Source organism: Alosa sapidissima, chromosome 7, assembly GCF_018492685.1.
Source record: "Alosa sapidissima isolate fAloSap1 chromosome 7, fAloSap1.pri, whole genome shotgun sequence".
NCBI classification, from domain to species: domain Eukaryota; kingdom Metazoa; phylum Chordata; class Actinopteri; order Clupeiformes; family Clupeidae; genus Alosa; species Alosa sapidissima.
In genome coordinates, this window is record NC_055963.1 from 17,148,061 (window position 1) to 17,170,549 (window position 22,489).

The 22,489-nt window shown below is 44.5% G+C and overlaps 2 protein-coding genes across 3 annotated transcripts in view; one reads left to right on the forward strand and one right to left on the reverse strand.

The window, feature by feature from the left end:
- Window positions 1–7,527, reverse strand: part of LOC121712834 (membrane-associated guanylate kinase, WW and PDZ domain-containing protein 3-like) — an 82,411-nt gene extending 74,884 nt beyond the window's left edge. The window contains exon 1 of one of the 2 annotated variants that reach the window (XM_042096886.1): window positions 7,409–7,527. In XM_042096886.1, coding sequence (XP_041952820.1) covers window positions 7,409–7,491 — 83 coding nt within the window. In that variant the 5' untranslated portion in view covers window positions 7,492–7,527. The remainder of the gene's footprint in view (window positions 1–7,408) is intronic. The other variant, XM_042096887.1, reaches the window with a different exon arrangement.
- Window positions 7,528–8,480: 953 nt separating this feature from the next.
- Window positions 8,481–21,536, forward strand: gpkow (G patch domain and KOW motifs). Its single transcript, XM_042097452.1, has 12 exons — window positions 8,481–8,604; window positions 9,408–9,611; window positions 10,054–10,223; window positions 10,494–10,633; window positions 13,368–13,474; window positions 15,759–15,966; window positions 16,800–16,932; window positions 18,159–18,396; window positions 18,695–18,818; window positions 19,899–19,968; window positions 20,276–20,361; window positions 21,126–21,536. Exons 2-12 carry the CDS (start codon window positions 9,427–9,429, stop codon window positions 21,252–21,254), a joined length of 1,590 nt encoding a protein of 529 aa, XP_041953386.1. The 5' UTR covers window positions 8,481–8,604; window positions 9,408–9,426; the 3' UTR covers window positions 21,255–21,536.
- Window positions 21,537–22,489: the final 953 nt, after the last annotated feature.

Below are 22,489 nucleotides of genomic sequence, written 5' to 3' on the forward strand. Positions count from 1 at the left end.
GGCTGTGTAGAAATGAGCTGGAAATAACACTCGCCATCTCACAGAATGAAAGAACAGGCAAAAATAACCCAAAGACATATAAAAAAACTCTTTTTTAACAAATAGCAATTTTATCAAATGCAATTTATTCCCCATAGTACCTAAGGAGACAATGAGACATAAGAGACATATTCGAGCAGATTCGCCTGGCCAATGGCAGCCAGTGAGGAAAATTGCTGACCTTGTAGGTCAGCAAAGAGCTGACCACTCGGTATCAACTTTCACATCCTTCCTCTGTCCCTGCCATGGCTTGTGATACCCCGATTCGCTACGCTGGCTATCCAGGGTGTAATCCCATACGTATACACCGACTGGGAAAAAAGCATTCGGACATGGCCCTGGACATCACAGCTTGGTGCTTATCGTGATCTGGACTGTCTCTCTGCTACTCTCCCAAAACAAATGGATACGCAATTTTTAGAACTCAATCCTTCTATTCCTGGAATATCCGCAAAACTATTTTTTATTTAGATTAGTGCAAAGAGATCATTTTGGTAGAGCAGAACAGGAATTAAGCAGACACAAACAACACATATTTTGTAACCCCCGAAGATCTCTGGTTCTAACCCAATACTATATTCATGGAAATAATTTACAAATGGCATTTGCAAACTTATCGGGTTGAACAGTGTTCAGAATAACAACTCAAGCTAAGGTTCATGCACATTTCAGATTTATATAACACACTGTGGGTGGGTTTCGGGGAAAGGGATTTCAAACCTTTCCCTGTCTGTGTCTGAGGCTATGTCACTGGTGTCAGCGGTGGGATCGAGGCCATGTCATCGCACTGAAACACAAGCCCGGGGTGTGAAGAGCTGGACAGCGCAAGACCGTAGGGAATGTTTGACAGTCTGGCAGTTTTTTTTCCCCCTCACTCTTTTTTTTTTTGCAGGTTTTGCTGAAGCATATGTAGCCATGAATCAGTTATGACAGCTAACAACAAGGGACTGTGACCCGGTGTTGACTAGCAAGGCCAAGGGGCTGTCACTATTGACAGTCTCTCACTTCAGAGTCAGGAGCGAGCTCGGAGAGATGTGCTGTGTCATTGATTATGTGCATCAAATCACCAGGCAGCGTAAAGTGCAGAGTAGAGCTGTTTTCACTGTTGACAGACAGCAACTTTAAGAAACGTTTTTCAATCCTCTACCTTAAACTAAAACAATACGTTACACTAAACATAAAGAGCTCTCACATAAAGTGAAGTTAAATGTGAAAAGAGAGAGGCCTCGGTACGCCTTGGTAAACGGCGTGACGGCTTAATTGTGCCCCAGCCTGTATTCGGAGGTGTTCTGTGAGCATGGCTTTGAAGGATTGTACGGCAGCTGAAAGTGTCTTGTTGGAGAACGGCGCAGCTTACAAATGGGCCTTACAAAAGAGATAATGAGAGCATTTATGCATTCAGGGAAAGTGATGGGGAGGTGAGTGTAACAAAGCACACAAGACACACACGCACACACACACACCACACACACACACACACATACACACACACACACACACACACATACACACACACAGACACATGCTTTTTCACAATGGAGTGACTGCAAATCACAACTGTGTAATCAAAACACCTCAATTAAGGGCGAGTTTAACTGAATTTCCTCAATACGCCTGACCAATCTGATGAGAGAAGGAGAGAGAGTGAGGAGTGAGGACAGAGATAAACTGAAGAGAAGAGAAGTGCTTAGAAGAAACAAGAAAAAGCGAGGGAATAAAAACTGAAAGAAAACTACCAAGGAGCATTTCAATAACTGACTATAAAGCATTTATAAGATGCTCTAATCCACCGTCAGAAAGAACTGAATTATTTTTGGCATAAAGCTGTAGAGGCCGGCAGCTATCGTCCCTGATATATAATCTCTGACATGTTTAGGCTGAGCATGACCACACATTCGCTCACAGTCTTAGGAGCCTTGATCTCCAGCATGTCTGAGGTGACCTCTAGATGCTGATGGTCTGGTCTGCTCAGATCATTTAGGGCATAGAAATAGCCTATAGTAAGTATTTCATTATATCTGGCCAAACAGTGAGCACATGTTGGTACAGTATGCAGAGAGCCCCTGAAGGGTTATGGTGAAAACGTGTGTTACCTCAGAAAAATCAAAACCATTGTGAGGGAGCGCAAAGATATTGTAGAGGCAGGCTAAACTACTGTGAGGGAATGCAAAAATCACCATCATAAGCCATCGGGGCCTCCGTAGATACGTATCTTTCCACATCCATGTATTTCAATGCTCTTGAAATTAGTTTATTTTTATTTTTCCAATATTTTAAAGTCTTGGTGGTAATCATGTGAATACTCGCCCTTCTCACTTTTCTATTCTATGCTGTTCGGATTCTGGATTCTTCCGACTAAGAGAGAATGTTTGTGGGTTTAGGCCTTGAGCTCTCTACAGCAGCTTGAATAAGCTTGAGCACTGAATAAATTGGGCTCATTGAGCTCAATAACATTTGGATAAACTATTCCATTTTCACAAGACAAAAAAGTCCAGGGTGCTCAGGAAGTTCAAGTTCAATGTTTGAAGGTGCTCATTGGGGTCAGGGATTCAAAATCAATAGAAAAAGGAAATCCAAGGCACTCTTCTTTTTCAAAAAAGTTAAAAAGGCCTTTATTTCAATGGCTATTTCATAGTAGAAAAGATAAAAACATGTAGAGAAGCAACCTAACTAAACTATTCCATTTGTTTCAAACCTGATTAAACTCTGTGATGTTGGGGGATAGAATTCCTACCATGTGTGTCACACGGCAGATAAGCATTCTCTCTCTCACTCTCTCTGTTTTGCTCTTTCTCCCTCTCTCTCTCTCTCACATGCACACACACGCGCGCACACACACACACACACACACACACACACACACACACACACACACACACACACACAGACTTAAAGTGGTGCAACAACGTTATCAGGAATTACACACCTGATCTTGGATAATCGCTGTGAGTGAGAATTAACCATGGGACATTCCCTGAGAACAACCTCAGGAAAATGCCACTGCATAATTGTCACCATGATTTCAATCTTTTTCGACGCTCACACCTTTTTTAACCTTCCAGCTTTTTTACTCTCTTCCATTTTATACGCTTTCCAGAGCGTCAGGTCTGCACCAGCAACCATGAGCATTCCAGAGTGTCAGGGAATCAGCAATGCCACATCAGTGCCATGTCTGTGCCAAATCTGCACCAAAGTCTACATTTACACCCAGATTTGGTCCAGAGAGAAATTTGAGTCGATCCCTGAATCTCTTTGCCCACCTTCACACAGGTCAAACCTGGGAGTGCCAAAGCCCCACTCCCTTTCTCTCTCCCTTTCTCGCTCTCTCTCTCTCTCTCTCTCTCTCTCTCTCTCTCTCTCTCTCTCTCCCTCCCTCCCTCCCTCTCTCTCTCTCTCTCTCTGTGGGCCCTGTGGTTATTCATCACAGGTGAAGGAGAAAATGAGTGTCTCCTGGATTTGAGTATCCTGTCCGTCCCCAACCGAGCATCCTCCTCTGGCACGCATACCTGGACGAGAGCCAAACTCAACAGCCCCTAATGCAAAACCATGACCGCAAGTGTGTCACGACTCACCCGCACATGTTAAAGCATGCCCACGATGGCTATTTGACAGGTCAGTTTCCACTAAAGCCTGGGAGGTACACGCTGGACTGGACTTGGTGCTTAGCGGAAAGGAGGGTGGGCTGGGCTGACATTCCCTCTTGCTCAATTCTGTCCAAATCTAGGGCACTAGAGTGCTGGACACACGATGAACAACAGAGGCAGATTTAGAAATAAAAGATTAAATGCTCGCTGGAGGAAAACAACACACACAGAATAACTCTCTCATAAATACAGCCAAGCACACCCCGCTGCACATGCAAACTCTCTCTCTCTCTCTCCCTCTTTCTCTCTCTTTCTCTCTCTCTCTCCCTCTCTAGCATACACACACACACGCACACAAACTAAACTAAATAACATACACACACACACACACACAAACACACACACACACAATACACACACGCAAAGACTAATATCCACAGGTTATTAGACCCATGTGAAAAGCCTCAGACAATCTGCACTTCGGATAAACCTACTGAAAGACATCCCTCTGCATAAACCCACTGAACTCACTCCAATGGTGTCCAAGCAGTTGTGACTGATCCATCTGTGTGTTCACAGGCGTTTCCTTCAAAATCCCACAATGCCAGGATACAAATCTCAAAAAGCACATCTGGATGCCAACAAACAGTGAAGCTCCAATCTCCATATAATCAGCAGCATTCATTTGTGAGCGACCGCCCATCATGGGAAAGAGCATTAAGTCATTACTGCGCTTGTTCTGTTTTTGAGACGGATGAGAGAGTGGTGTCCTTTAAGAGGAAGACAATGGAGGTGGTGAAATATGAAATCAATGCTGTATGCTCTTGTCAAGGCAAGATAAGAGTTTAATTAAAAGGGCCAGTGATGTGCTAACTTCTGGGCTGGCGGAGATGATGGATAGCTCTCCGTGTGAAAAACAGACAGAAACGAGAGAGAGGCAGACGGATCGTGCTGGAGGGGGGCGAGACACGACGACAAGGAGGGAGAAAAAGAGATGTCAAGAGATGAGGGATGGCTAGACACACTGGACAGAGCAAGAGATGGAGATGGAACAACAGAGATAAAAAAAAAAAATAAATAAATAAATGTCAGACAGGAGGAAGAAGACAGACACCTAATGAGAGACAGACCAAGAGAGATAGACAAAGAGGGAATAGTAGCGTGCCACGCACTGTAGAAACCACCAAAAGGTAGGTTTGTGTTCACATGAATAGGATAGAGTGGCATCTAGGCGGCTCGGGCTCTGGGCTATACAAAGCACATTTAGACTAATGCAGATGTTACTGATTTGAATTCAGATCAATAAAGGCTTTTTATTTTGCACAGGAGTGCCTCAATTCTTTTGATTGTTCTTTGATAAATTAAAACTGAGTTTTAATTGAATGAGCAGGCAAAGAGGATAGAAAGCAAAGAGAATCAGGTACCCAAACAGCAAGCAGATCTGTCCGTGATCTGTGTGAGCCTCATAACATCTGGGCCACACCCGAGCCCAACCAGCTGCTCTATGAGTGGCTATCTAGGGGTGTGTGTGACGGTGCAAGAGATCAAACAGGCGGAGAGCATGGCCTGTGGGGCACCGGGCAGTGGATCTCGGCACGTCAGGTCGGTCAGAGAGCCGTAACCCGAGTGGGAGAGAGGTGGGGAGAGAGTGCTGATTCAGTGGGGTGGGTGAAGGTGACCTTCCCTCCCTCCCTCCCTCCCTCTCTCTCTCTCTCCCTCTCTCTCACCCTCTCTCTCCTCTCATCCTCCCTCTCTTCTCATCCTCTCCTCCTCACCACCTGATATTGATCCTGCTTGCTACTCCTCTGCCTCTCCCTCTTTCTCAGTCACAACCTTACGGTCAAGGCTGAGCCTTCTCTCCAAGCCTGCTCATAACCAGCTTTACCATGCCATCACCCTAGTGGGTTTACATGCTCCCAGCGCCATCCGGACAGTGAGAATGATTTATCTTAACACTGATTTATATTTACTATTATTTCAAGCAGCTGACAGGCCAAGGTCCATTTGCAATACATATTAAAGTGACCAGGAAAAACACAGAGTTGCACTTTACTCCATATGTTCAATAGATAGATCTGCAGGCACAAGACTTTGTTGTTATGTGGAAGCTTATGTTTTTAATGTGTACAGATCCACACCCACTGATTCAGTCCAGCCTTAGCTGAGCAACACATCATCTGTATTTTAAATCCAGTAATGCTGAATGATCTGCATCACATTATAAATTGCTTTTTGAAGGCTGGTGCTCAGAACACATTCAATAAAAAAATGTAGTTCCTACTTCCTGTAGATCTATATGCTCACGTCAAAGCTCTGTGAGTGTCAGAAAGGAGGTAAAATTGGTCCACAGATGGAAGATTGGCTGCTTAGCCATGCCTGGTCAAGGGTAAAACTGCCAAGTGCTATCCCCAAGCTATCCCCCTTCCCACACCCCGGCACACCTTACAACGACCCCTTGAATATGGATGATGGTGAGGGAGGCAGCAAGCATACAATCAGGTAATTAACTACAAAGCAAAACTTCTCCAGCAATCAGCCCCTCATTAACTGCCGACACTGATAAGTGCGCTGTGAGTTAGGATTAGAGGGAGGATAGGTCTGGGAGAGAAGCGTCCAGAGGCAGAGCAGCATGGCTCCTCTGCACTCCACGTTCTCCACGAACTACTCTGTCATAAGGAGACGACTGAGATCTATGGCACAAGTGTACGCCACACAGGACGGATGTGTGAATAGATCCTTTGGGGCTTTAGTGTGTGCAAGCAAGGACAGACGCTGGCATACAGACGCCTCACATTGCACCATATTCTCTCTCTCTCTCTCTCTCTCTTGCTCTCTCTCTTCCTCAGACTTAATTAATGATTCATAACATCACTATAACCTTGAATACTCCCAGTGCCTACAGCAATGCACAGTGTGAAGTCAGGGTCACAGGATTCATTCCTTCAAAACAGGGTGGGACACACCCCACAAACACTCACAAACACACACACACCAACACAAACCTGCCAACACACACACATCACAAGGTGTATAGGTCAACACAAACATGCACACAGAGAGAGAGAGAGAGAGAGAGAGAGAGAGAGAGAGAGAGAGACACACACACACAAATCTCTGATGCATAACAATAAACAAATGCACAAATATTCACAAACACAGATAAACATTTCTTCACCAGTGTGGTCTATGGATATTTATGAAACACATTATTACAGACTGAAGATTAGCCATGCACATGCACATTCACACACGCATGTAAGGCATAAACCACAAACAAGTAGTCTGTTAAAGACAAGATTGCAATAAATTCTGCAGATTACTGGTCAAATAGTTGCAAACACAACCTTGCAACGACAGCTGCACATAACATCAGAAAAGTATCCTAGAAATGGTACACACATGTCAGTTTGAAGCGCCTTTTTTGTTTTATCCTTATTCTGGTTAAAGCACATTTTTGCTAGCAAAAAGTTGTACACAGTTTATGTTCTCATTTGTTCCAAATGCAAAGACAAACATTTTGTCCAAACAAACTGAGGGTTAGGTGCTTCTGAATGCCACTACTAAATTCAGATAAATATGGATTTGAAGAAGTAGCCTACATATTGCATAATTAAAATGCTTTGAAAGTAATTGCAAGATGTAAAACAAATGTTTAAGATCTAAACGTGAAGTCATCATTCGACTCAACTGTCGCTACTCGCTACTATCAACTTTTACCAGGTTATACCCTCATCTGTCACACACACTGTCACTCACTCACACCCTCATTTTCGGTAAATACTGACCTGCATTGTCGCTGACATACACACATTCTTTTCAAACAATTCAGCCGCTCAAAAAAAAGTCGTTTAAACACGTCTATATACATTGACGCGACTGAAAATGCACTTGGCACCGGCGGTCGCAGAGAGAAACACGACAAAAATATTGTATTTTTGTTATCTTCCAACAACTAAATACTATTGTATGTAACCTACGTGATCACTCCACTACGTATAAACTAATAACCACGGATAAATTCCGCACGCCAACGAGACGGGCGCGGAGGAGATGCGTACACCAGACGGTATATTTGGACAGTGTTGCAAGCGGAGAGATGCTCCACAGCTGAGCACGGGACGCGTGATGGTCTGAAGGGAAAAAAAAGCCAGGGCAAAAAAAACCGACAAATCTGACAGTGCGCTTGCACTTCATAAGCGCGTCTAAACGCGCTGCGCATGGACAGATGTGGTGAGATATGGCTTTAGAAACAAAGTACCTTCCAGTACAGGGACATGATGTACCATTAACTGACATAAAGTCATGGTTGTACATAATTTTAGGTACAAATCCAAAGAAACAGCCTACTTTAACATTATTACAGTTGTACTGACAAGCAGGGCAGTGCATATAGCCTATTCTCAAGCTCTTACCTTCATAATTCCCCTCTCGTTTCCGTTACGTTTCCATGTGGCATTTCCCTTTGAGATATCAATATTCTTGACTATTAGCGATTGACCGATTTTAGCCGCTGTACTGAGGGTCGCCTCTGGCAATGTTCAACAACCAAGGCACGACAATGATATTGATTTTTAACCGGAGAGAGGTAGCAGGGATGAGCAGTGGTGGACCGCAAGCCAAGACATGCCCCCGTGGTGGGTCCGAAGTACCGGGACAAAATTACGGCACAGGATTTTCTCAGGTGCAGGCAACGAGGAAACAACCCGATGATAAGACAAGGAGCAACAGGGGGAGGGGTGCTTGAAGGGGAGGGAATCTAATAAGGGGAAAGAACCGCCCCTAGTGTAAACGCACTTGAGGCAACTTTGCCAATTTCGTTAAAACGCTGCGCAAAAATATGCCGAGTAGCCGAAATGAGGGAGAAACTGCTCATGAAGTAACTTGAGTTGATTCTCTGACTAATGGGACCAGGAGGTGATGAATCGCTACTATGCTTGGAGCGCGTGTTGTTGTTATGAGAAATTTTAGTGGGTCACCCAAGGTCAGTATGAGGGTCCAGGAGGTCACTTACTCATCTGTTATTGATTGATCCCCATTTCAGGTCATTTACATTGCATGCCATTATGCATCATTTTGCGTTAACCCTTTAGAAACACTTTTAACTTAAATCTGGATAATTCAAAGACTAAATAATCTACAACTCTAACCTTCTTGTGTGTGTTGGTAGTGTGAAATACCAGCCATATATAGCCCAATATTATGAAAGCATAAGACTAGTTGGTATTTCATGTTGCCAACAACCAGATAGTTAGAGTTGTTATAATGACACTATAACATGGAATTAATATAAGATTCACATTCCTGATTCATATTAGTTTCATTAGTTACATAGTTTGAATATTCTCTTGTTATGCATGCCCTAAGTTAATATAGATATTTTCAAGAAACCTGAATGTAGGATGTGTGCTGTTATCTATTACCAAAATCTTTATATAAACAAAGTATCTAATTTAGTACAACTTTGTATGAATGAAGTTGTATAGGCTATATGTTGCATTGCATTGAGGCATGACTGCAGTGAGTCTTGCTTAACAACAAAAAATAGATCTAGGCCTAGGCTACTGCGTGTCCAACGAAGAAATGCAGTCTTCTCATCTTAGAAACAATGCTACACAGTAAAGAATTCTGGACACAATCTAGCATTGTAGATGATCAGATAACGTTGTGACACTCACAGTGCTGCCTTGTTGGAGTTGTATTATTTAATCCTCTCTTCGGCCATGAATTGTCCTGGGTGGCAACACTACATTACCCAGAATTCTTACTACTCATCTCTCCTGACAGAGGAAAACATCCCTCAACTATGGCGTCCTCGCGTCCTGAGCATGGACTCGATAACATCGTTGATACTGACGCCAAGCCAAATGAAGAGGGGAAGAAAGTTGGGCCTATCTCCTTTGGATTTAGCAAAACTATAACTAAAGCAAAATCCAGCAAAGAAGAGGAGCGAGATTTTTTGATTGAAGTAGATGAGAAACAACTGAAAGGGTATGTTACCTAAGTTAGCTGTTAGCAAGCTAGGAGTCAATGCATTCGTTATTGCTAATTATGCCAGGTTGACAGAAAATGATTAATGTTTCTAGCTAGATAACAACTTAATTAAATAAGTAGTGTTTTCTTGGCTCCTTCACCCGGTGTCTGATAAAGACCGTGTACCGTTTAACGGGTGCATTGCAATTAGCCGGTTAGTAATATCAACCAGCCATAGTCTCGCTAGCATAGAGCTAGCTGCTAGTGAAGTTAGTAGCGATAGTCAAACGTTAGTCATGCAGTTGGTCAGGTGTAGGTAGCAATACCCGTGTTAGCCTGGTAAATGTACACAATTTTACAGAATAATGAACATCTGAATTGTTTCACTGTATGATGGACTTATTGTTGGTGTCAAGTGTCAGTGTTGGTGTCATGGTCGTTTTGCTCCTAATCCACACAGCACCAAACCAACACAGGAGAAACCAACAGAGCTGATCATCCCACTGATACGCAAAAACCGCTGGTATAAGGACGATGCCAAACCCGGCGAGAAAGAAGATTCAAAGGAGAACTCTGCATTGGGAGAAGAAGACACGGTTGAATCTCTAGCTGTCAAAGAGCTAATCGAAGGTGTGTGTGTGTGTTGGTTTTTATGTTGAGTCAGGTCAGGGGGTCATACCTCATAACGTTACTGTTGAAAACGCCTTGTCTCCAAACTACTGTTACTCTTTTTCAGTGCTTACTATTTTTTTTGTAGCAGTGTTGTTTATTTACACCCTGAAGTCATTAAGAACATTAGTGAATATTATTCTGGTGTTCTTTAATGTTATAGTCTAGTAGTGATTTCAGCCATTTCTATGTTATGTAACACAATATCACTCTCTCCAATATGTGTTCCAGAATCCAGGAAGCAGCTGGACGAATGGAAGAATGGTGATCAATCAGACCCCAATTTGGCCATCCCTCTGCTCATGCAGAACCAAGCCCCAGAGGGCTTTGAGGATGGAGACCTCATCAAGGTGGACCTGCGGCCAGAGTCGGTAAGACTCAAAGATGGGTGGGCCAGAGGGCTTTGAGGATTCTCTGCGAGTAGTACTTATTGCTGCACTAACATGTCCTTGTCCCACTTTACCTTGATTGTTCCCCTTTTTGTAAGTCGCTTTGGATAAAAGCTAAATCAGCTAAATGCCTAAATGTAATATAAAATGTGAGGTCTTGAGATCAGCTGACTTGAGGGAACAGAACCCAGAAACTGGATTTCATGACCCAGAAACTTTCATGACCCATCCCATCACTGGTTGAAGACCAGTGATGGGATGGGTCATGAAACTGATTCCAGTGGTGGTGTGAGCATAGCGTAGTCGTCCTAAAGATTTAAAGAGGTGTTGGTAAAATGGTGATGTGTGAGATGATGCTGTCAGATTTCTCCCCTCTTATGTTGGCATAACTGATGTCCAGATTCCTCTGCAAATGCTTTGAATTGTGAAGATTGTAGGTGAATGTAGTTTTATGTGGCCTAGTTACAAGCGTGACTGGATATGTTCTGCCAGAAGTTGTTTGAAGCAAGAGAGAGTGTCAGGATAGCAGCAGGATGGAGAGGATGATCGAAAAGATAGATGTGGTCTAAATATGCAAATAAAACAGAACGCTTGATGGTGGTGTGACTGATTAGGGGTTAGGTGGTGGAAGCAAAGACTGTTGATGAAGCAAGACTATTCATAACAATCTTTGGTGGAGGTAGGAAATTTGAGGTGAACGGAAAAGTACCGTGAGGAGAAAAAAAGGTCAGGAGCGATCAGGAGTGACGGGTGAGCGTGGCTCAGATGTTTGGCCAAAACGTGACGTTGGCCAAAGCGTGAGTCAGATCTGTGTCTGCAGTGGTGTGGTCACCTACCCGCATGTAGCCGACGGGTTGACTGTGAGAATGTGTGCTGACTGTTGCATCTCATGACTGTCCAACCAGAACTAAGCCAGTGTTTGAACATGAGCGTTAGCGTGTGCTTGTGTGTGTGTGTACACTGCAGAGTTAGTCTTTTCTCTGTTTGTTTGGTGTCAGAGCGAGAGTGGGATGCCATGACACAGGTATTTACAGTTGTCCTGGCGGGACATTGGAAATGTATTTGTGCTGGAGCTTTGCTTGTTAGGACGTGTTCACTGATGGGGCCGTCCAGCCTGGCTCATCTGCATAGCTCTGTGTCAGCAGGACGACTCAAGATCATTCCGCCACACAGCAGTGCAAATTTGCTTAAAATAGATCATGGATGTGCTCTCATGGTGTGTGTGTGTGTGTGTGTGTGTGTTCCCTTACATGTGTGTCTATGTTTATGTCTTGTGTGTGATAGAGTTCCCTGCAGAGAATATATGTGTGTTTCTAATAAACTGGGATGGATGAAGCACCCCCCCCCCCCAAACACACATACACGCACACACGCACAAACAGCACACACACACACACTTAAACACACACACTCACTAATGTCTAAAATGCACTATCAGCAAAATAAGCTTGTTCCCTCCCTACTCCCTCTCTCCGTTATTCCTCTTCCTCACTCACTCACTCCTAATGTTCTCTCTCTCTCTCACTCCCTCACGCTCTCTCTCTGTCTCTCTCTTCCCTCTCTCCCGCTCTCTCTCCCTCTCTGTCGGTCTCTCTACGCATCTCTTCCTCCTCTCCATCTCCCTGGTTACCTAGGGACTGCGGTTAAGCAGTTGCGTATCCGCCTGTTGGCAGCCCTGTCACCCCGTGCATTCCGTTCTGCAGCAGGTGGAAATAAATAGCCCTGCCGTGCCATCTCCAGAGATGCCCTCGTGTCTCTGCTACAGCTAGCGTGGCAGTGTTTAGCAGGCTACCACTAGCACGTAGCCTGTAGCCTGTATGGATTAAGATCAGGGTGTTTGGAAGAGTGTTCAAAATAGCCTTTGGTAAATGGTGTGTTAAAACGATGTACTACAATCTCTGTGCTGTACTTGAAAAGCAATCTATTTGTGCCTCGGGATAGATTGATTTTGTACTGTGGTAGTCGCACGGCATAAGTGTAATTATTCAAATGAGAGATTCACATACCAATTAGGGCGAACACGTCAATATCATATGAGCAAATACTGCTTAATGGTGTATGAGACAGAGAGAGACTAACAGACAGAGACGCTGTGCCTGCCCTGATGAGATCTCTTGTTACTGTATAGACTTTGCTCTGTCAGTTGAAACAACAGTGATGTATGCTGACTGTCTCTGCCAGTCTGCCCATCTCTCCCCTCAGACTGTCTATGCTTAATGTGATTTCTCTTGTTAGCCCACAGAAGGGTATGCAGCACATGGTGTGTGTGTGTGTGTGTGTGTGTGTGTGTGTGTGTGTGTGTGTGTGTGTGTCTGTGTGCATCTAATATAATTTGCCCTGTTAGTCTGCAAAATGTTACTGCACTGCACGGTATGTTTTCTGTGACCATGATAGGATTTGCTCTGTCAAACCAAAGAATGAGGAGTTATTGTTTGTTTGTTTGTTTTGTGAGTTTGTATGTGAAGCCTATCTGTTTATCACAATGTAACGTCCCTGCAGTGTTACATTGCGCATGTATGTTCACTGTGTGATTTGCCCAGCTAGTCTAAAGAGTAGTGTTGCATTTTTTGTGGTTGTTGTGTAACTGTGTTTGTGTAAATAATGCAATTTGTCAGACAGACACCACAGACTGCCTGTGTGTGTGTGTGTGTGTGTGTGTGTGAGTGTGAGTGAGTGAGAGAGAGAAAAAAATAACTAATGTGATTTGCCTTGTCAGTCCACAGAGGCGGACTATGAGCAGGTCCCGGTGGAGGCCTATGGCATGGCCATGATCCGAGGAATGGGCTGGAAGCAAGGAGAGGGCATCGGACGCACGTTCAAACAGTACGCCTTCTCTTCTTCATCTTACTCTTTCTGTTCCTGTTTTTCATTTCACACTCTCTTTCAAGCTCTCTCTCTCTCACACTCTCTCTCTCACTCTCTCTCTCATATTTATTGTTTGATTTTGTAATGAAGCCCTACAGTGGCTGTGCAATGTGAGATTCAAAGCTAGATCTTTTGAAAATTCGGCGTGTGCCACAATTCAGTTCCGAGGCCGTCCTAAATGTTTCCTCAATTGATCCTTTCAAGTGCTCATCACGCAGCAAGTCATTTAGTTGTTATGGCAACCTTTGTGAGATTTCACGTTCGGAATGTTGTTTCGGGTCTGTGCTGTTGTTTTGCTCAAGCTGAAATAGGAACATCTGTCTGCATTTAATATGATTGTTGGAGATTGTGAGAGATCCACTCAGTGAGATTGGGCTGGGCTTGGCTGGGCTGCGCTGGGCTGGGCTGGGCTGGTTAGGCTGTGGCTCTATAAGGGAGAATTGGCCCCCCTGAATTGAACGTGTGTAATGAATGACCCCAGTTGATGTACAGTAACGTCTGTGTCACTACCACCATGGCGGGCACAGAGATGGCATGCTGGTATGAGGGCCCCATCAGTCCGGCTCGATGCATGTGACCACACCTCTGATGTCAATTTTTTTTTTACTCCCTGGGGCTGCTGTGGTAGCATATGCTGTATCAGGTTCCTGTGAACATCCATCCGTCCGGTGGATTATTTCACCCACTCCGAGCCCCTCCGAGAGCAGTGGCAAGAGATTATAATATATTTTTATATCCCAAGAGCAGGGAAAGAATCAAAAATCATAGCAGTTGTAATCTCATGTGCTTAAGAGCCCATCTGCTTTTGCCTGTCATACATGAAAGTCGACTGACCGACCGTCCTAAATGGGATGGGATAGAATGGAGAGAAGAGAAAAGAATCATGGGTCCCTGGCCAGGCCAGCTTGCTCTTGTGCCAATATTGATTACTTTTCCTTTTCTCCTCTCATTTTTGTTTTCTTTTCCTTGGTTCTGTAACATTAGATAAGCTATTCTTGGATTAAGAAGTGTGTGTGTGTGTGGGGGGGGGTCATCCTTCCTCTTGACATGAATTCTTGTGTAGTGTCAGTGCTTGTGATGCTTTTCAAAGAAGCTTTTATTACAAAATCTAATTCCCACTGAAAAGACGGCCTGTAAATAATCAGGCATGGAGGCATCATCCGTCTCATAGGGTGTGGATATGATCCTTTGTCTACACCCTGTCAGTTATTTGTTTTTTGTTTTTTTGTTTGTTTATATCACATGCCACACTGTGAATGGATGATGATGTTAATCCAAACTGACTGATGCTTTGAAATATTGTACCCCGAGATCACACTGTCAGACGGTTCGCTTTGTCATCCAAAAATAAAGTTATTAAACAACCATGTCAAAGCTATAAAGAAAGCCACACAGTCCAACCACACATCCCACCTCCCACCCCCGGCTACTTTCTCATATTTAAGTGTCTCTCATTAAGAACAATAGATTAATGGTGTGAAGGCTTAAAAATCCTGGTACAGGCTGATGCTGCAGTTTCGTCTGCTGTGTGTTGACGTTGTTCTGCCCCATAGCAAACAAAACAAAATGGTCTCTGGTACAATTCAGTTATATTCTCATTTACGCCAGCAGGCTCTGGTAGCAAAGGCGTCATTATTTCTAAAGTGTGAAGTGTATTTGTTTGCTGCGGAGTTGACACCTGTCACTTGCTTTTAAAATGCCTGAAGAAGACTGTGCTTACCTGGGCTGTGGTCTGACAGCCTTTTGTTTATGTTTGTGTAGCACCTACTGTATTCTTCTACTCGCCACCAAATCGCACTTCCTCCAGTTATTAAGCACGAACCTCGGTTTGGGAATGTAGGAGGAATGACCTCATGAATAAACAATTACTGGGGGAAATGTGGGGTCAGATTTCATTTGTATTGCTGTGTCACTTTGTAGATGATGTCACTTCAGCAGCTTTACAGAAGATTGAAATATGGAGGACCGTTTTTTATTGCTACCCTGCCTGATATTTTGTAATGCTGTCTCACACATTGTAAACACATTTCTGTGTATGCCTCCTCTGCCTCCTTTAACTCATCACCCCATCTCTCTCTCTCTCTCTCTGTCTCTCTCTCTCTCTCTCTCTCTCTGTCTCTCTCTCTCTCTCTCTCTCTGTCTCTGCCTCCTCCCTCCCTCTCTCCATCTCTCCTCCTCCCTCACTCTCTGTCTCTGTACTCCCCCTCTTGTCTCTGCCCGTCTCTTCTCTCCTCCCTCTCAGGGACGTGAAGCCCAAGGAGGCCCAGCTGCGGCCCAAGGGGCTGGGTCTGGGGGCTGATCGCTCGTCCATCAAAGACCTGGAGCCCGGCCGGCCCAAGCGGCCCCCCAAGCCTGGTGAGGAGCGCAAGGAGGAGGACGAGCAGTTGGTGCTGGGGCCGGGGGCCTGCGTGCTGGTGGAGAGCGGTGCGCACAAGGAACTCTATGGCAAGGTGACGACGTACACACGCACACGCACGCACGCACGCACGCACGCACACACACACACACAGAGAGAGAGAGACACCCTGCTCTGGGGAGTAGTATATTACGGAGCGCTGCTAAGCCATCATCCCCAGCTGAGGACTAGGGATGCTGCTCGGGTATGATGATGCGGTTGAGACATTCCCATTGGCAGATAGGAGTGCAGTCAAGGAAAGATACTGCCACTCCCTGATCGTGGCTGATGTACCCGTGGGTATACACCCCTGGTGTAGTATGCAATAGTATCTAATAATGTTCATTAGTCATTAGCAGCAAAGTAGTCCTCCACTGAAGCTGTGTAGTTTATTCACTCTTCAAACAAATACGTTCGAAACAACACAAACTGTGTTGTCCCTATCTGGATATAGATATGTGTTAAAAAACAACATGTTGTGTTATTTTCAACACATTTGTTTGAAGAGTGTTTGTCACATGATTTAAAGACACTCAACATTCCCCCAAAACTCGATGGTTAATTAAGATGTTAATAAAACAGGCTTGTAGAGTTTTCAGAGAGTGCTGGTTCTATTTTCTTTGTACTTTTTTGTTTTAAATCCTTTCTCATCCTATTTTAAACCTTGTGTTACCTGAGCAGTGTGGATACTGTTTTGGAGTTGAGTATGAGCAGAATGTCCAGAAGAGATGTGAAAAAGCTTTGGGTTTTCGTGTTTGAACTGTTGGGCTGGTGTGTGTTAATCTGTTGGGCCGCTGTGTGTTTGATCTGTTGGCCCGAAGTGTGTTGGGTTTTGTGAGTGACTGAGCTGATCAGACAGCTGTGCCGTCTCTTGTCCTCTCCTTTCAGATCGAGGGGGTTGATCCAGACAACGCACGCGTGGTGATGAAGCTGGCCATTGGCGGCAAGACGGCGACAATCAGCCAGCACTCTCTACGCCTGGTAACCCGCAAGGAGTATGAGAAAAACAGCAAAGACCTCAGTATGTCAACCTCAAAGCAGACACTTCTTAATACACAAACCCACTTAATACACAAAGTACCACAAACACCACGACTTACGCAGTACGTCAGTATCACCTTATGCAAATTACAGAGAAGAAAGCACCAAAAGAATTGCCAGAAATACCTCAGGTAGTTGTGCCAAAAGCATAAGTGTTACCACGAGTCCTTTGTTAGTGAACATCATTTAGTTTCACCACAACCAGAAAAGGAACTTTGGTAAGTTACAAACCCTCAAAAGAGGCGCCTCAAATACAGTCAAATTCAAAGTCAGTCTCATCTCTCAGGGCACTAAGTATATTGCTGACAGCCTAAAACACCGGACATGGGTCAACCCAGAGTCTTCTGGGTCAACCCTTAAGCCGGTGATGGGAATGTTGGAAATGTAACATTCTTAAGAATATCTGGGCTCATTGAATTCAACATGGAATTTTAGAACCTTACCGTTGCGGAACAGAGAATCTTCTGTTAGAATATTCAAAACACCTCTGCTGAAGGGCTAAGCTAATTCTCTGTCACAGTTGAATCCGAGTTCACCTAATGACTCACACCAGCATCCATCACCTAACATACACTCCCAGTGTTGACCTGTAAATAGTGGAAAATCAGTTGGAACCGAACCCTGTTGATTGGCGTGGAAACTCATCTCATGCTGGTTTGGTGTAGCCATGTCATCGTGTTTATGGTGAAAAGGGGCTTGACCGGTACCTGTTTCTCTTCTCCTCTCCTCTATAACATTCTAGAAAGTTCGCTGAGTGACAGACAGAGGCTCTGAAGGTCAGAGAGGGTGAGGAGAGAAGGGAAGGGGGGGGGGGGGGGGGGGGGGGGTGTTGAGTCGCTGATTTTTAAGAACTGGTTTGACTTTGACAGCTGACATTTGAGCCAATAGCAAACTCGGATCTATCTGGAGTCGGTCGTTTAAACACCAAACAACCTCAGGCTCCCCAAGGTTTATTTTCTGTAATCACACAAGCAGCAGTTTTGAGGGTTTACACACACACACAGGGAGAGAGAGAGAGACACTCCCACACAGTCTGTTAGCCAAACTAATCTGAATCCAGATATTATAATTCACTGATGCTGTATTAGACTCATATTTCACATCAGAGTCCATTATTTCCTAACACAGCTGTAAACATCCAGGCAGTGATGCCGGCTTGCCCCCAATATCTTCCTAAAATAACACCCGGTATCTGTCTGTGACCAGGTCGCCTCAGCAAAGCCCACAAGGAGAAAGAGAAAGAAAAGGAGAAAGCGAGAGAGAGGGAGCAGGAGCGACTAGAAGAGAAGGAGTCTACGCGAAACGGGAAAGACGAGCGGACGAAGGACAGACCGTCGGAGAGAAACCGCGAACGAGACAGAGACAAAGATCGAGACCGAGAAAAGGACCGAGACAGAGATCGAGACGACCGCAAGAGGAAGCATCACGAGCCGAGCTCAGATCGGTAAGCCAGCTGCCCCAATAGACTGCAAACATTAGTCATGATTTAGAGCCTGCTCTCCATAATCTGGTTAAAGCCCTTGTGAAACTGACACTTCTCCTGAGAGCGCTGGCTGCCCTGGGTGGAGCAGAGTGGGGTGATGCTTGTGTTATTGACTGCTCCGAGGGAAGATTTTAATCAGGTATCCGCTAGAGCTTGCGTGCTCGTATCGACATGACGGCCGCGGAGGGCCAAGTGCCATCTTTAGGGGTGATTCCCCCACAGTCATCCATCACTGACATCCCTCTCCCCACCCCCCCAGGGACAAGCCTCCGCCCCAGAAAGAGTCACGGCTGGCCCCACCCGCCCCCACCTGGCTACAGAGAGATCTGAGAGTGCGATTCATCGACAAGGTGTTTAAAGGGGGCCGCTACTACAACTCAAAGGTATAGAGACACACACCTTTACCAGTCATTATCTAAACAAATCATACACACACCTTCACCAGTCATTATCTAAACAAATCATACACACATTATTGTCTGCTGAAGGTATAATGTGTTGGATGTGTCTGTATGGCTTCAGGTTTTACATTGAATGTAGGTGTTTGCTTAGTTGCTGAAATGTACGCTTGAATTCAGAGCATCATGCTCCTGTGTTGACTGGTTGTGGGCTGATTGTTTTATCATTGCCATTGCCAACATTTTATCTTCAACAAATCGGTCTCATACGGCAATGGTTACATTCCAACTTACTAACAGATTTGCAGGACAAAAAAACATTTGGTGTTTTGTGAATGTGAATTATCAGGTCAATGGTGATTAGGGTTGCAAAATTTTAGCAAAGTTAGTGCTTCGGACTTGTAACGGAGGGTTGCCGGTTCGAACCCCTACCAGTAGGTGCGGCTGAAGTGCCCTTGAGCAAGGCACCTAACTCCTCACTGCTCCCCAAGCACTGCTGTTGTTGCAGGCAGCTCACTGTGCCGGGATTAGTGTGTGCTTCACCTCACTGTGTGTTCACTGTGTGCTGAGTGTGTTTCACTAATTCACGGATTGGGATAAATGCAGAGACCAAATTTCCCTCACGGGATCAAAAGAGTATATATATACTTATACTTATACTTAGTAAACCATAGGCAGAGAATGGGATTCCCGCTAGCATGCTAGCTAGCTTTGTATGCTAAGCTCAGAGAAAAAACGAACATGTAATCATATTGCTTATTACAAAACAAAATGTTAATGTTTGTATATGAAACAGTTTGTATGAATTACCCAAAATTCCCAGTTAATTCCCGTAAATTTCCATTAATTCCCATAATTTCCTTTAATTCCATGAAAGTTTCCCATTTGGAATATTTCCAAAATTCCCCAGCTTAACTTCCCATGGTAAGTTTCCGGAAACCGGAAATTTTCCACCCATTTGCAACCCTAATGGTGATCAATATTCCTCCTGGTATCACTGGAATTTCCATGTCATGCTTATTGTCAGTAGCAGTTGCTTAGATGCGTGTCCTTGTTTGACCTCAGATGAGGGTGGAGGACGTGCTGACCCCTTACACCTGCGTGTGTCGCACAGAGGAGGGGCGACTGCTGGACGGTAAGCACAAGACATTTGATAACGTCATACCCAAGGAACACTATCAAAAACACAGTACACATTTGGTACCTAAGTGCTTACGGTGTCTTAATGTAGTTTGTCAAGATGCATGGTGAAATGCCCCAATGATTCCATTTGAGCCATGAACCATTTAGTGTTGAGTTAGCGAGTGAAATAATAAACCGTCTGTTTAAAAACAAAAACCCTCCAATTCCTGTTGCTTGCACCTCTCTTTCTCTCTCTCTCCCTCTCACACACTCATTCTCTCTCTATCTCTCTCTCTCTCTCTCTCTCTCTCTCCCCACAGATGTGAAACAAACCATGTTGGAGACCATAGTTCCGAAGAGTGACACTGACTACATCATGGTGGTGCTGGGGCAACACAGAGGACAGGTACGGGTGATGTCACTCATGTCCACTATGCCCTTTAGAACAGGGTTGCCCAACATCATGTATGTCCTTTAGAACAAGGTTGCCCAACATCATGTATGTCCTTTAGAACAGGATTGCCCAACATCATGTATGTCCTTTAGAACAGGGTTGTCCCAACATCATGTATGTCCTTTAGAACAGGGTTGCCCAACATCATGTATATCCTTTAGATTAGAACATGATTGTCCCAACATCATGTATATCCTTTAGATTAGAACATGATTGTCTCAACATCATGTAGGGTCGCCCAAACATCTCTTCAGGTCCAGTGTTACTACAGAATTTGATTTCAACATAGCTAGAGCTAGTCATGTGATCTCTTCATGTGATTGGTTGTGCCAGGGCTGCTGTGTCCTAGTCTGTGAGAACAATTAGAAGGGCAAATAAAGTAAAAGCAGAGAGTGTATGTCTGTTCTATTGGATCTTTGGGAAAAAAGCAATCAAGAAAGCAGAGGAACACCTTTTTCCATAATAAGCATTTTTTCCTACAATAATACTGGAGGTGTGTGAAATTAAAATTGCAGATCTTGTGTGTAAATAATAGCTGGAGCCTTCAGAATAATATATATATAGAAAGATTAGTGTCATCATCTTGAAATAAGGCCTAGCCTGATCAGCTATGTATGTGATTCATGTGGAAATGGGAAGCTTGTAAATAAAGCTTACCTAAGCATTAACGTGTGCATGTGTGTGTGTGTGTGTGTGTGTGTGTGTGTGTCTCTCAGGTGGGGCGAATTCTGAGGCGGGACAAAGAGAGGTGTCGGGCCATGGTGCAGCTGGACCGCTATGAGGAGCAGGTGTTCACGCTGGACTATGACTCCATCTGTCACTACGTGGGCGGAGTGGACCACTGATGCGTGCGTGCCCACCCCCGCAGCACGCCCGCCTCCGCTCCACAATTACTCCAGACCATCCTTCCTCATTCCCACTGTCACTCAGCCTGCCAGCCTGGAGTGTGCCCAGACCACCAGGGGGAAACTCCATCACCGCCCAGACCACCTGTCACAATGCCCCTTGCCCACTCCCCCACCAGCAGTAGACTCTCTCGCTCTTGTTTTTATATTGCCTGTAAGATGGTGTTCGATTTATGTTTTCTGGGATTTTTGTAATAAAACAAATATCATGCCAAGACTCAAGAGCTGAGGGCATCCGTCTGTCAGTGATGTTACCCGCACCGAGGCAGGGGGTTTAAGAAATGGCTGCCGTTTGTTCATCTGAACTTCAGTGTGACAGAGATGGAAACCCCTCCCCATCATGGAGAGGTGACAGTTATGGTGAGCGTTGTGGAAATATGACTCTCATTTGCAAAAGCAGCGTCATTTATCAGCGCTCGGCTGAGGGGGTGATTTGGGGCGCAGCGGTGTGCAAGAGGCACATGCCGGCAGGAAGTCAAATCCCATATTCGCCCAGAAATGTGCTCTCAGTTTTACCATAGGGACTCGTGCCGTGCGCAGGGTTGTGTCACAGTCTAGGGTACAGCCTTTGGTCACCTCAGTTCATATCCATTTGATTTCTATTAAGACTATAACATATGAATATGTCTCTAAGCACTTCACAGATCTGTATTTTTCTCCTGAACCTGAATTTGTGCTCTCTACCTCTGACAAAAGTATAAATCAATCCTTTTTAAAGATAAAACCAGGGCCAGATTTGAATTCCTACACATTTTCCATTTCAAAATTCCATAATTTTTCCATACTCAAATTTCCAAACTTCTCGGTAGATTTTTCTGACCATATTCTCTACATTTCGGCCACTTCTGGTTCGGTTAAAACAAACGCGTGGACAACTGAAGTGAATTAAAAATGACACTTAATATTCATTTAGTCAGGTCATTTTTCTGAGCCACTTGGCAGTTTGTACAGGCACTCACTCAATCAAGCTGTTGTCAATAGTTTTCAGTTAATAAATACAACCACAAGGTTTTGTTTTCACTGAGCAGAGCTCGTAGACTTTATATCAAAAGGAGATGTCGTACCACATGTCAGGGATTTGACCTCAAAGACACAAAAACAATAGGGGCCCTAACTTAAATTATGGAAAAGTCTAAAGTCTACCTAAAGCAACTTTTTTCATTAAGGCAAAATCT